Consider the following 13,477-nt stretch of genomic DNA (forward strand, 5'->3'; position numbering starts at 1 on the left):
GCATTGATATATGCCCCAGATAAAATTTGGAAAGGCTTTAGCTCCCGAGTACGAGGCTTCCAAACACATATCCGGCATGCTGTGACGGCAGGAAGCGTACAACATGAAAGTATTTTTGTCCTCGGGTAGCATTATCTTTCTTAAGAATATCCTGAGATATCGCGTGTCAGGGAGGATAACTGCCCGGACGTTGAAAAGCCACGTGACACCGCTCATCGCACACACGACGTCACAAGTAACGTTATGGACACCGTGCTCAAGAAACAGCAAAGTCATAAAAGGCAATGGTACATCGGAACATAAATGCTTGTATTTAGTGATATGGCTTGCACTATATGCGTAGGAATGATTACGTTACGAGAGGGCTTATTAATTCACGAAAAAGAAAGGACGTGGTCCATGCCACGCCAGATCTTTTTATTCGTTCTTATTCCGACAAACTCGCAGTGCCTATAGAGGCAAACGGGCGATTTTCCTACTCGTCTGAACGGGTTAGCAACCACGCTCGTCTGCCAGTGGGAACGCTTGAGCACACGACGTCGACACGTTAACGACGCTTTTTAATGCGAAAGCATTATATCCCCCATTACGGGAAAATCCGGCGTTGTAGTCGGCGGCGTGGCCCAATGATGGTACCAAAAATGACCGACGGCAAAGAGTAAAAAGACAAAAAAGTTAATTAAGTTATGGGGTTTTACGTGCCAAAACCACTTTCTGATTATGAGGCACGCCGGAGGACTCCGGAGATTTCGACCACCTGGGGCTCTTTAACGTGCACCTAAATCTAAGTACACAGGCGCTTTCGCATTTCGCACCCATCGAAATGCGGCCGCCGTGGCCGGGATTCGATCCCGCGATCTCGCGAAAAAGACATAAACAAGTACTTGGACTGTGGTCAAATTTCTCAGGGAGGTTTCTGTAAACAAATGACACTATAATGCCCTTAAAAAGAACATTAGACAAACTTCGGTCGGGGTGGTTATTGAACCCGTGACTTCGGTGCGCAAAACGAGCACGCTTACCCTGCGCCACGGCGCCTCCACCGTTCTGGTTGACTAAATGTGTGCCTATAGTGCATGCGTCATTGCGCACGCCGCGTCACAGCCACATGGCTGACTATAAACGTATGGCTATAGTGTGTGCGTCGTTGAGCATGTGGCGGCGCAACCAATGGTTAGTTAGGATGAGGCGACACGTCATAATTGTATGAGTGTACAAAATAAAAAGAATTGATGTGCAAGTGAACGCCGCTGAGCGAGCCTTTGAATTATGAACTCCTCGCGGGCAAGTGAGCGCGTTGTGACGTTTGGCGCGTTTTCATTTGGCGTTACCGAGGCGCAATTAAAACGCAGGCGAGCGTGAGCTTGCGCGGACAAGGCACGCGTGGACAAAAAAAAACGAAAAAATATCCAGAAGGACTATGATGCTTTCGCATTCCCACACGTAAGCAGTCTTAAGTGTCTCTGCCGATTTTTTTTTTTTTTTTGCTCGTGCAGCCCGGGCGGCGCTGCTCACGGGCCGACTGCCCATCAGGAACGGCTTCTACACTACCAACAACCACTCAAGAAACGGTACGGACATGCGACGAAGGTGAAACACGCGCGCATGCTGATGCGCGAATTCCCCCGTGCGCGTACGCAGGCTACACGCCCCAGGAGATCATGGGCGGCATCCAGGACAACGAAGTGCTTATCCCCGAGCTCTTGGCCGAGGCAGGCTACCGCAACAAGATCGTCGGCAAATGGTGCGAGTCCCTTGCGGAGGATGGCCGCGTGCGTTGCCGTATACGAAAGCATAGCCGTGCACGCACATACACATACGTGCACACACCGTGGTCGCGGCCGTGGTTCACGTGCCGCAGACAAGATTGCCGACGTTCCGAATAGTGGACCTATCTCCTGCCGAAGGTTTTCGACAAAGACGCTCACCTATTTTAAGCAAGGACTCACATGTACCGGTGACTGCTGCGCAATGATGCACCATGCAGGCAAGGGTGCTCTAACGCACACGAATGATTCGAAAACTGTGTCTCACCACGTTCAGAGCTCATGCTCATCTGGGACGTTATTAATGAAAAAAAAAAGTTATTGCGCTATAACTGTTCGTACGAGCAGCTGTCAGCGAATCCTGATGCCGGACATATTAATAATGAAGGCCGAATGGTCAACAGTACTTACGAACGTAAAGCTTTGTGAATTCGGCCCCCTGCTTTGAAGGCGCCATGTTTTCAGTATAGTCCTCGCCGCTTTCCCGTTCTGCTCGGGTTAAAGGCAACACTGAGGGGATTGCCGAGAAAAAATGTCATTTTGGACTTTTCCAACTAATTATTTGGAATGAGGTGGGTTGGAGGTGCATGTCCTCAAGTCCGCTGGTGGGGGGCACACCCGGCGATACGTTACTCGTGCATAGACGGCCATTTCGCGCGGTTCTGAGAACCAAAGGTGTAAGACCTCTGCAGTACGTTTTAATGCGAAGCAGTCTTTGCCTCAATTCTCGACACTTCGCGGTAGGTAGGTTCCTGTCTCGCCTCGCTTTAAGAAATAGAAAATAATGTGTCTGACGGTGGAATCGAACCTCTGCCGTAGAGCACAGCAGCCTGGTGCCCTGCCTACTAGACTACGAGCGCACCTTTTTCTTTATTACAGGGAAACAAAACCGTTGCACTTACACTGAACACACCACAAGTCAATAGTTAGGCAAATTTAAACACCAATCAACGGGGTGAAACGAGTCAAGAGCTTCCCTAGAACGCTCGTATATGCCTTGTACTTGAATTATTTCTTCATAGATGATGTTCTTTGTTGCTCGGGGTGGCTCGGCATGTCTCTCTATCATTATATCTTTCCAGAGACTATGCAGTCCAGTAAGAAAAATGAGATTGTATGGCAAAGTTCCATTTTTCTTCAAATCAAGGCTTCTGATAGCGATAGTATTAACTTCTGTCTTCAACGTTTGCTGTAGAACATCCCCCAAACATACTGCGTCACAACAATCAATTAAGCAATGATCAATGGTTTCTGCCCTTTTAAACAATATACAATTCGTGTCCCAGAGAACAATGAATCCCGTAGTCTTCTGCCATGTCTTCACAGGAAGCATCGACGTATGAAGTCTAAAAAAGAAAGACTTTACTTCCGGAGAAAGACACACTTTTCTTAAAGCGATTCGACACATCAGACAACTGATGATCACCAATCGTAGAACGGTATACTGGTATACGGGAAAGCACGCGTCAATACCATCCCTAATTAACGTCTTACGACTTGAGCTAAATAAACAAGCTGTTGAAAATCTAGTCTTAAAAAATAAAACAGCAACCATACAGAGAACAATTTTCTACAAAGTATCTATAGTATTAAACAAGAGAAGGCAAATGAAGTGAGATATACGGCGCTGAAGTGTCTCGCGCTGAAATGGATGTGTAACATCGCGGAAGTATAGAAAACGCGAGACTAACTGCCATATAAACAAATGTGCAAGGCCAACGCCACCCCTTTCAAGCGGGAGAAACAAGTTATCGCGTCGCATTGGCTCCCATCCACAGCTCAAGACAAAGCAGGCGAAGATCCTGTGGAATAGTTGAATATTCTTTCGCGCACAGCGGAGGACTTGAAGCACATAAATCAATTTGGTAGCAAAAACGAAATGCAGGCTGTTAATCGTGCAAAATGGGCAATTCTTTTCCACTGCAGGCCTCAGCTGCATGCCGAAGTTTTGTACCACACTTACGCCAATGCGAGGTACTGTTACGACATTGATCAAGGGGTACACCAAGGTAACGCACAGCATCAGTATTCAAGCAAATACCGCTAACTGTGACGTAGTTACTGCCCACTGACCAAAACAGAATCCTCGGGACTTATCATAATTGGCACTAGTGGCTGAACAATGCGGTTGAGTGAGGTACATTATTACTTCTTCTACACTTTCCTTAGTTGAACATACAAACGCGACATCGTCTGCGTAAGCCAGGACTTTGACCGATGAAGTGCCCTAGTCAAAGTCCGTCATCGTATTCTACGAAATGGCGCTGAAACACAAAGGTTGAAGAGCAAATTAATTAGAGGCTGAAAGTGGGAACCCTTTTCTCACAGTTGAGCGAATATACAGGGTGTCCCACGTAACTGGAGCCAAACATTACAAATATTTATATGCCACGTAGCTGGACTGAAACAAGATAATGTTCAGAAAAAACACTTTTACGTAGCTCGCGCTTCGAGAAGCCGTGTTAGACTGCACTATCTCCGGGACCGGCCCACGTACTCCATAACTTTCCTCGCTGCAGTTTACGCTACGTAGAAATTGCGACGTTGTACAAACTTCACGATCGCCCAAGTTAATCATGTTTTAACATTTCTTCGCCGGAGTTCTCATGTCATCGCCGTTTTAACATCCACCATATGACATCGCCATAAGCATGTACGATCGTATAACACATAGTTGCTGACGACGTCACAATCGGTGTTTCTCTCGATTACGCTCGTCCACTATACGCATGTAGAGCCCAACAATCGTCATGTCGTAAGCTCGCGTTGACCAGCCGGCGTAGAAATGCCCTCCCTGCCATACGATCGCCTTCGACGTGGTCGCCGTCCCGGCGTGCTGCTGTCGTCCCACACACGCACGCTCGCGGCCCACACGCGCACGCAACTGCTCGATTTACGTAAACACCTTAGTTGAACGGTTTGCGGAACCCTAAACAATGTTGGATAGCCTGGTACCTGCAAGATCGCATGACATCGATTCCCACAGTGCGTGGGATTTGCAATCTTTTCCTTTCTTCTTCGTACGTTAAAAAAGAAAGCATACACAATTTAGTCAAACTGCATCATAGCGGAGCAATCACCTACACAGGCGGACATCAATTTCAAGACAAACCAATGCAATTCATTCGCCCTTGTTGGAACTAATAACATCAAGTAACTTTTTTTCTTTTGCGAACTTTATGGTGCATGTTTACATTGGAAAACTGAAGGGATAATCATCATAAATGTATAGCTCCGTGTTTCTACATTTCAAAATGAGCATGTATATCGAAATAACTGCCGTCAAATGATTCGTTCAGTTCGCCTGATCACGCACGCATGTTAGCGGTTATTGACGTAGAAGGGTGGCGTAACATGAAGCTGCCATCGCACTTCCAACTCTTTCCACGACGTGATGTCGATTGACAATTTTCGCAGCTCCCGATTGACAATCCACATATTCGCTTCAGCAGCAGGGCCAAGGTGGGCCGCTTTATCGCGCGGTATGGCGTACCATCGTTTTACTCCATCCTAATGCGCCAGGGGGGGGGGGTTGTACCGCAAGCAGCGCTTCGCGGTCCCCCGTGCGTAGTGAATTGACTTGAACGAATGATTTAACGGCAGTTATTCACCGCCCAAACGGGTCATCTTGAACTGTAGAAACAGGGAATTTTATTTTATGATTGCCTTCAACATCGGATATATTAACATGTGCTGTAAAATTTGTAACTCACAGATTAATTGTTGCAATTAGTTTAATGAGTGAATGAATTTCTGTTTTTTCGTGCAAAAGGATTCATCTGCAGTGACTTAATTAGAGTACGTTCTCTGGCTTAAAAAAGTGTTCGAAGTATTATGTAAATATTAAGTAACTGGATCCGTTATTTATTAGTAAAGTCGTATGAAGCACTGGCTCACGTATAAAAGCAACAACGAACGCTTAAGTCGACGTTTCAGCCTCGGTCGAACACACACACTCGCACACTGAATCGGGAATGCTGCGATACACGCAGGCACCCTGCGCCAAGCGATAACGTTTACCACTTGTTGGCCGGTGAAAAGCGGTCACAGAGGGAAAAGATAAACAAATACACGTGACAATATACATACACACTGTATAGTCCTGGCAACAAGTCATCTGTTTTAGGATGACCATCTCGTGTTGAAGAAGAAATAATACTAGCAACTTCGTAGTTTCAGTGCCTTCTGCTCTGAACTCAACCATGTCTTTTTTTTTCATATATGGTAGACAACGCTCGAGTTGCGCAGGCGTGATGTCATGTAGATGCTGCAAAGCAAAGCCCCGATGCCTGGGAGACCTTACAGTGTCGCACGCACCCACCCACGCAGGCATCTTGGCCACCAGGAGCAGTATCTACCCCTGAGACACGGCTTCCACGAGTGGATTGGTTCGTCAAACTGCCACTTCGGGCCATACGACAACGTCCACAGGCCGAACATCGCCTTTTTCCGCAATGAGTACATGATTGGCAGGTATGTACATGCAGTCTTGGTACTCAAAGGTTATGGCGGTGAATGAAATCAGTGGCTTTTGCATTGCTGGTTATTGCTCATAGTTGTCGCTGATTGGCACGTATTCAGTTTGTCATTACAGATACAGAAAAATGTGAATGAAGAAAGGTGCGACACCTTATGATGGGTACAACCGAAAAGAAAGAAAGAAAGAAAGAAAGAAAGAAAGAAAGATAGATAGATAGATAGATAGATAGATAGATAGATAGATAGATAGATAGATAGATAGATAGATAGATAGATAGATAGATAGATAGATAGATAGATAGATAGATAGATAGATAGATAGATAGATAGATAGATAGATAGATAGATAGATAGATAGATAGATAGATAGATAGATAGATAGTGAAGGTGACAAGGTCCGTACGTAAGGGCGTGTAAGTGGCATGCTCATAACACTGACGCTAAATTTCGTCACTTTCTTGGCGAAATCGGAGCATGAAGTGAACTAAACTCGATTTCGAGTTACATCCGCTTGGAAGTCGGCTGCCTTCTTTGCGTATGCGATAGGAAGAGAAAATAAAGACCAATTCCCCCAAACAGTGCATGCCTTCCGAATGCGTTCGAAGTGATTTTCACATTATGGCCGCCTGGAACTATGCTTTTTTCTGGCAGTGTTATTACGACGAGAAACTACATACTGCGAGGGTGCGTATGCTTTATCAATTGACTTTTGCATTGCTTGCTCCTTTTATGGAAATTTTGCTGCTACACGACACATTATTATGAGTGCGGTTATTCACTTTCATTAGATATAGCTAAAAAAAAGAAAAAAAGGAAGCATATATGCACTTAAGTACACGACGCGCAGTGAGTGTGCTTTGATCGTTCAGCGGCACGAGGAAATGCGCACTAAGTGGCAGCCGTCGTGCTTTCTGGGATCTGCATAGCTAGGCTCTTTTCTATTCCAAGGAATGATTTAGAATAGTGGCCGGTGGCACTAGCCAGAGCACGCATGCCGAACGCACACTACCTGAAGAACCTGCGGGAATGATCGCGAAGCTGCGACCACCACAGCACTATACGTGAGGGCCTCAAACATGCGCTTCGCGGCTAAAACGGATGGTCAGAGCAAAAACCAGCAAATGCTGATGCCAGACATATTATTAACGAAGGCGGTCGGCCAATGGCATAGGAGCACTTACGAACGAAAAGCTTTGTGAATTCGGCCCCTGGCCTTTGGTTTTGACCGCCACCTGCATCTACGCCATTTGCCTGTAAATCTTCGTGAAACTTTATCGACTCCTCCTCCAACCCTCTGTCACGCCACTGTACAACTTGGCGAGGAAGGTTTGTATTATTGTATGAAGCGCGATGCCTGCCACAAGTTTGAGGCCTCTACTCTTTGCACTCGGCGATTTATCGAGCGGGGGATCTCTTGAAAGATGCCAAAGAATTCCCTAGAAACGCAATAATGCCCACCTCGTCAAAATACGTTGCGCGCCCGCGACTTTCGCGGTTACCGACATTTTTTGTCGTTCTTCATTCTACTGCAGGTACTATGAGGACTTGGCGATAAACCTGACAACACTTACGTCGAACCTGACCCAGTTGTACATCAAGGTAGGAATTTTCTCCCTGAATGGGCTCCCTACTCGAGACATAATTGATGAGTGCTGACCAGTTGGTCAGTTGAGAGTAGTGCCTTCTTCTGTCTCTTTCTTGGGCCATCCTGTACGGTTTATTATGAATACACACCAACTATAGTCGGTCAATGCATTCTGCTGAGACGAGTGTCCTCTGCTGCTTTTCCTCTGGCGGAAGCCGCAACACATCCCGCGGATGTGATCTGGAATGTGGAAGAAGTTAACAGGGGAGGGAAAGTGTGGTTACCTAGCTCGGCGGAAGTATGTTAACCTTTCTACTACTACTATTATTATTATTATTATTATTATTATTTCTATGAAAAGGGAAAAAAAGAGTTTCCCGTTTTTTTTACCACTCACGAGGCATCTGCGCCGTAAGTATTTATGCTTTCTCCGCAGGAGGCGGTGCAGTTCATCGAGAAGCAGGCAGCGCAGCGCCAGCCCTTCTTCCTGTACTGGGCGCCCGACGCTACGCACGCGCCCGTCTACTCGTCCGAGGAGTTCAGAGGGCGCAGTCAGAGAGGACCGTAAGTGTTGAAGGAAAGACAGAAAGGAGAATGATCGGGCCGGTGTGGCGTTGAAACCATACAAGCCAAGAAAGGTGAAGAAGCGGTGGATGCCTACAGGGATGAGTAGAAGAAGCTCACTATAGAAACGGTGACACCATAGAAATGAAATGAGAAATACATGCCGGAATATTTGTCCCTCTGTACTTTCACCCGCTCACACCGCCGAGGCACTCTGAAAGGCTTTTCCGCGTGGTACAGGAAAGCAAAAACAGGCAAGCTTAAACGACGCTCATGCATTAGGTACTGTTTGAACCGCACCGATGGCACCGGCTGTTGGAATCTCAGCGCTGCCACCAGCTGTCGGAACCTCAGTGCTGACACCCGTTGTTGCAACCGGACCGTTGGCTCCCGTTGTTGCAAATGGGTCGCAAGCCCCAAGGGTAGCGTTGGCCTGGCGGCCTGGGGCACACTGGAAGCATCCGAAGGTCCCAGCAAAGCATGAGGCGACTGCTAACAGAACAACTTGTTTATTCTAGCATCGCAAAGAGCGGGCGGTCAGGTCGACCGAAGTAGAGAGACGGGAGAGCACGTTACTCAACAGAAAAATCGGAGCCTCTCTCCTGGCGTCCGGGGGCAGCTGCTCTTATACTCTTGGCGTCGCGGGCAAGAAGGAAGGTCACGGGACGACACCACGTGACAGCGGCGACGGACGGACTGAGAGACACGTTGGGACAAGGAGGTGACGCATCAGCCGGGCCGGCGCCGGTCAGACCTCCTCGCTTCACACTGGGGGAGCTCCTCTCCCCGGCTGCCGCGCTTTGACAAGCGTGGGCACACACACACACACGCACACACAAAGACACGTGGCACTGAACATGCCGGGACGCGCTCGGCGGGGATGCGTCGCGGCCGCTCCGAACGGGCCAAAATGTCCGCCGCTTTGAACGAAGCTCCGGCGTACGTTGCATCCGCGCTGGCTTTACCGCGCGTCGTAGGCGAAACGTAACAGTACTTCTTTCGCTAATGTCCTCTTAAATCGGCTTTAAGATTTCGTGAAGCGGGAAGCCCTTCGCAGGGCGTTTAATTCGTTCAGTCGTTCGCAAATATTCGTCATCTTTCTCCTTGTTGCAGGAATACATTAAAGAAGCTCGATTGGACCACGCGCATCGTGCACTTTTTTGTTGGATGCGCGCGGTGGTGTCCCACTAACTGCTAAATGATTAAAACTTGAAGCAGAGCGATGAAGACGAGGACAGCAATCGAAAGCAAACACGACAGAACGAGTCGCCTTTGTCGTCCCGCTGAAATAGCTTCATTTTCACGCGTTTGCTCGCGCTCTGACTGCGTGCTCGCTTGGCACGGCGCTCTCCTATATTTACCATCTGCATTTTTTTTTGCTAGTGTTAGATTTATAAATGCCAACCTTAGGAGGACAATAAACGTTATATATTTAATGTATGTTTTATGTAACCATCCGTTGTGTCAATTCAGTGACTATGGCATTGCGCTGCCAAGTTCGAGGTCGCTGGTTCGACTCTGGCCGCATTTCAATGGGGGCGAAATGCGAAAAAGCGCTCGTGTATAGTTAGATTTAGATACACGGTAAAGAAACGCAGGTGGTCGAAATTAATCCGCAGTTCTACACTACGGCGAGCCTAATAATTATACGGTGGTTTCGTCGCGTAAAATCGCAGAATTTAACTTTTCTATGTAAATACTTTTTTTTCATATAACCACAGCCCGCGCGGGCAGGTACAGTCAGAAAACTCGGGACTCAGTCACAAAACAACGCACCGAGTGAGTAAATGAGAGCCTATATATGCACATTCGGAAAATTGAAGCCCGGGCTCATTCGCAAAGTTTGGCGTCGGTTAAGCGGCATTGAATACACATTTTAGATTTCGCACAAAATTCTAGTCACTTGGTGTTGCAAACACCAAACTTTTTCTGACAAGAAAAATTTCATAATTTTACAGACGAGCGGTTTATCCCGAACATTAAATGCACCACTGTCTATCATGTTTCGCAATCGTCAAGCATGCTTTACACAATTCTTTTTTTTTGCGAATAAATCGACGACTTTCTAACACAAAAAGATTATGTTTGTTTAGGTTAGCATAAGACTATTTCTGTTGAACGCACTTTCAGACTACCCACAACGACTCCTAAAGCATAACTTTATCAGCGTTATAAAACTATTATGTTATAAAGAGAAACAAAACACCGCAAGGCCTGTGAACATTTAATTGTGCCTTGGCGTGTGTGTTTAGTGTGTGTTTATGTGGTGTTTTTTAGCGCTCCAGCTACTTGTTCGGGCAAGTACCAGTAAACCCAAGCTTGTCAATTTTCTTGTTTTGGTTCTAAATACCTATGACACGTTTACATATAACAAAATATTTTGAATACGGGGGTCTAAGCAAAGGTCGCCGCTTGTTTTTGTTATGCAATAGCATTAATTCTCATCAATGGGCGAGCTTCACCCGTGAAATGTGCTCGCTACCAGCGGCAGGAGTAAAGAAAGAAAGGGCTATCCTGAGCCGACGAACATGCAGATGCGAACTTTGTAACGGCGAAAGTAACCAAGTTTAAGTAAAATTATCTTGCGGAGGTCAGCACTGCAGCACAAGACTATATAAACCCGCCGTGGTTGCTTATAGTGGCTATGGTGTTGGGCTGCTAAGCACGGAGGTCGTGGCATCGAATCCCGGCCACGGTGGCCGCGTTTCGATGGGGGTGAAATGCAAAAACACCCGTGGGGTGCTTAGATTTATCTGCACGTTAAAGAACCCCAGGTGGATAAGATTAATCCGGAGTTCCCCTACTACGGTGTGCCTCATAATCAAACTTCTGACACGTAATACACCCCATAATTTAATTTCTTTGACTGCATATTACTTTGTTTTCCCCCAGTAATTTTGTACGCCCTTGTACCGGACGTTCCAGCTCGCATTTTGTTCCTATGCCGCTAAAGCAGCGCATATGAACTAACGCTCCGCAGTGACCACGCAGTTTCCTGAGAATGACATCAGAAGCCTTTCGTGATGTGCTTAACACGCCGCGCAGCAACAAAATGGGAACGTCTGCGGCCAACGAAGCAGGCGGCCGAGCACACAGCACGCGCTGTGCAGCCAAACACAGTATTACAGCGCATGCACAGTAGCTGAAGGCCAAGTGCTGCAGTTTATCGTAAACAAAAAAATCGAACTTTCGCCCGAAAGGCGAAGCATCAGTTGCGATAACAAAATAGTGGACAGCTATATATGCCACTTAAGGATAGTAGTTTTATCGGCCGTACAAACATGTAAACATAGGCATACAAACTAAATTAACAAGCATGGTTTCACGCGCACACAAGCAAAGATGAACACATCTCACTCAATGACCGAGGAACCTAGCTGTCAGAGCGCTGCAGTGAAGAAACGTGGCAGCAGCAGCGACCGAATTCACCGTCGTGCTGCCTCTCGCATCAACGCGAAGTAGGTCGCGAAAACACAGCGCAGCGCGGACTCTGTACCCGTCGCAGATGGCTTTCAGCCGGGCGCGCGCGGCCGCCCGGAGTAGAACGCTCCCTCCCCATTCTCTACCATCCCGCTGAAGCCTTGCGAGCGATGGAAGGCGACGTGCTTCCTCCCTGCTTTGCGCCGTTGCGTGCGCGAGCCGCCATCGCCGGCTCACCCTCGCACGCTTTCACTCGCACATGCAGCGCGCGGCGATTAATTTATCGCCCGTGGACTTTATACTGAAGCCCACGGTGACGCCGACGGCAGAAATGCGCCTGGGCGGGTGTCCATATAATTGTTATCGCAATAAAAGGGCCGACAAATCATTATGAGCACGCCACGGCAACGGAACTGTACTGACGAAAAACCACTGCCGTATACACACGTCTACACACTGATCACTAGCGGACGACGCCAGGAGAAATTCCACCCTGCACACTCCGTCAGTGAGAAGTGCAATGCAAGTGCTGAGGGGGGGGGGGGTAATGCTCTCAATTCAGTACTTGCAAGTCTTGAGTAGGCAGCATGGCTCACCCGCAGCGTTCTATTCGCACTGAAGTCAAAAAGGCTTGATTTTACTCTAACGATATACTCCACCGTAATGCTGACGGCCAATGGCTCCTTGGTCTTCACAGATGACTTCAATGTGCACCACCAGCTATGGGGAAGCACCAAGATTAGCTTCAGACAGCATAACGACGGCAGCCTAATGTATCGTCGGGGCACTTGCTTGGACTTGGCTGATTTCAACGCGCTTTGCTGCGTGCCAACAAAGTGCTCTATCCCGCTTTCCTCTTTCTGTTCCCCCTTTCCCTCACACTAGTGCAGGGTAGCAAACCGGACGTTTGTCTGGTTGACCTCCCTGCCTTTCCTGTCTCTCTCTCTCTCTCTCTCTCCACCCTAAGCGTGGTGACGACAGCGACTCGATTTCGCTGGGAATAGTGTCCTAGAATATTCCGTATATACTGTTCTGCGAACCTGCCGGCTCACACTTCAAATACTCGAGTAGAGCACATCGGCCGACGGCTAGCTTCAAGTTGCGTTCACGTAGCGAACAATGTATAGCTAGCGCACGACATTTAGATGGAGGCGAAATGCGAAAACACCCGTGGTACTTAGATTTAGGTGCACGTAAAAGAGCCCCAGGTGGTCAAAATTTCTGGAGTCCTCCCCTACGGCGTGCCTCATAATGAGAAAGTTGTTTTTGCACGTAAAACCCCATTTTTTTTTTTAGCAAGTGCACGCGCGGAGTTCTCCACTGACGTCACATGCGAGAGGGAGCCACTCAAAGATCCCGGGGCTAATAAGCACCATTACACGATACAGTGCAGCAAAGCAGATCGGCAGCCGCTTCAAGCATATATGTATATAATATATCCAGGCTCGGTCATATTATGTCCTTCTCCGTCTAATTATGTGGCAATTTGAGTCTCCCTTCCAAAATCTATGGCACTCGTCCATTCTTCTCTGCGTGTATGATATGTCCATTTGTGCCCCTCTTCTGAGCGCTTTTTCACTAACTACAGCCCGGCAAGAAATACTTTATCCAGACTCGCTTCTAATGACCACGCGTGTGGCGCGGACATACTCTATAATATTAA

The 13,477-nt window shown here is 47.6% G+C and overlaps 1 protein-coding gene across 2 annotated transcripts in view; it reads left to right on the forward strand.

Annotated features, from left to right (window-relative positions):
• Window positions 1-13,477, forward strand: part of LOC135896843 (N-acetylgalactosamine-6-sulfatase-like) — a 40,935-nt gene that overhangs the window by 3,182 nt on the left and 24,276 nt on the right. For both annotated transcript variants that reach the window (XM_065425328.1, XM_065425330.1), the window contains exons 3-7: window positions 1,497-1,571; window positions 1,642-1,744; window positions 6,096-6,239; window positions 7,778-7,844; window positions 8,267-8,394. In XM_065425328.1, the coding sequence (XP_065281400.1) occupies window positions 1,497-1,571; window positions 1,642-1,744; window positions 6,096-6,239; window positions 7,778-7,844; window positions 8,267-8,394 (517 nt within the window). The remainder of the gene's footprint in view (window positions 1-1,496; window positions 1,572-1,641; window positions 1,745-6,095; window positions 6,240-7,777; window positions 7,845-8,266; window positions 8,395-13,477) is intronic.

The sequence above is a fragment of the Dermacentor albipictus genome, chromosome 1 (assembly GCF_038994185.2).
Source record: "Dermacentor albipictus isolate Rhodes 1998 colony chromosome 1, USDA_Dalb.pri_finalv2, whole genome shotgun sequence".
NCBI classification, from domain to species: Eukaryota; Metazoa; Arthropoda; class Arachnida; order Ixodida; family Ixodidae; genus Dermacentor; species Dermacentor albipictus.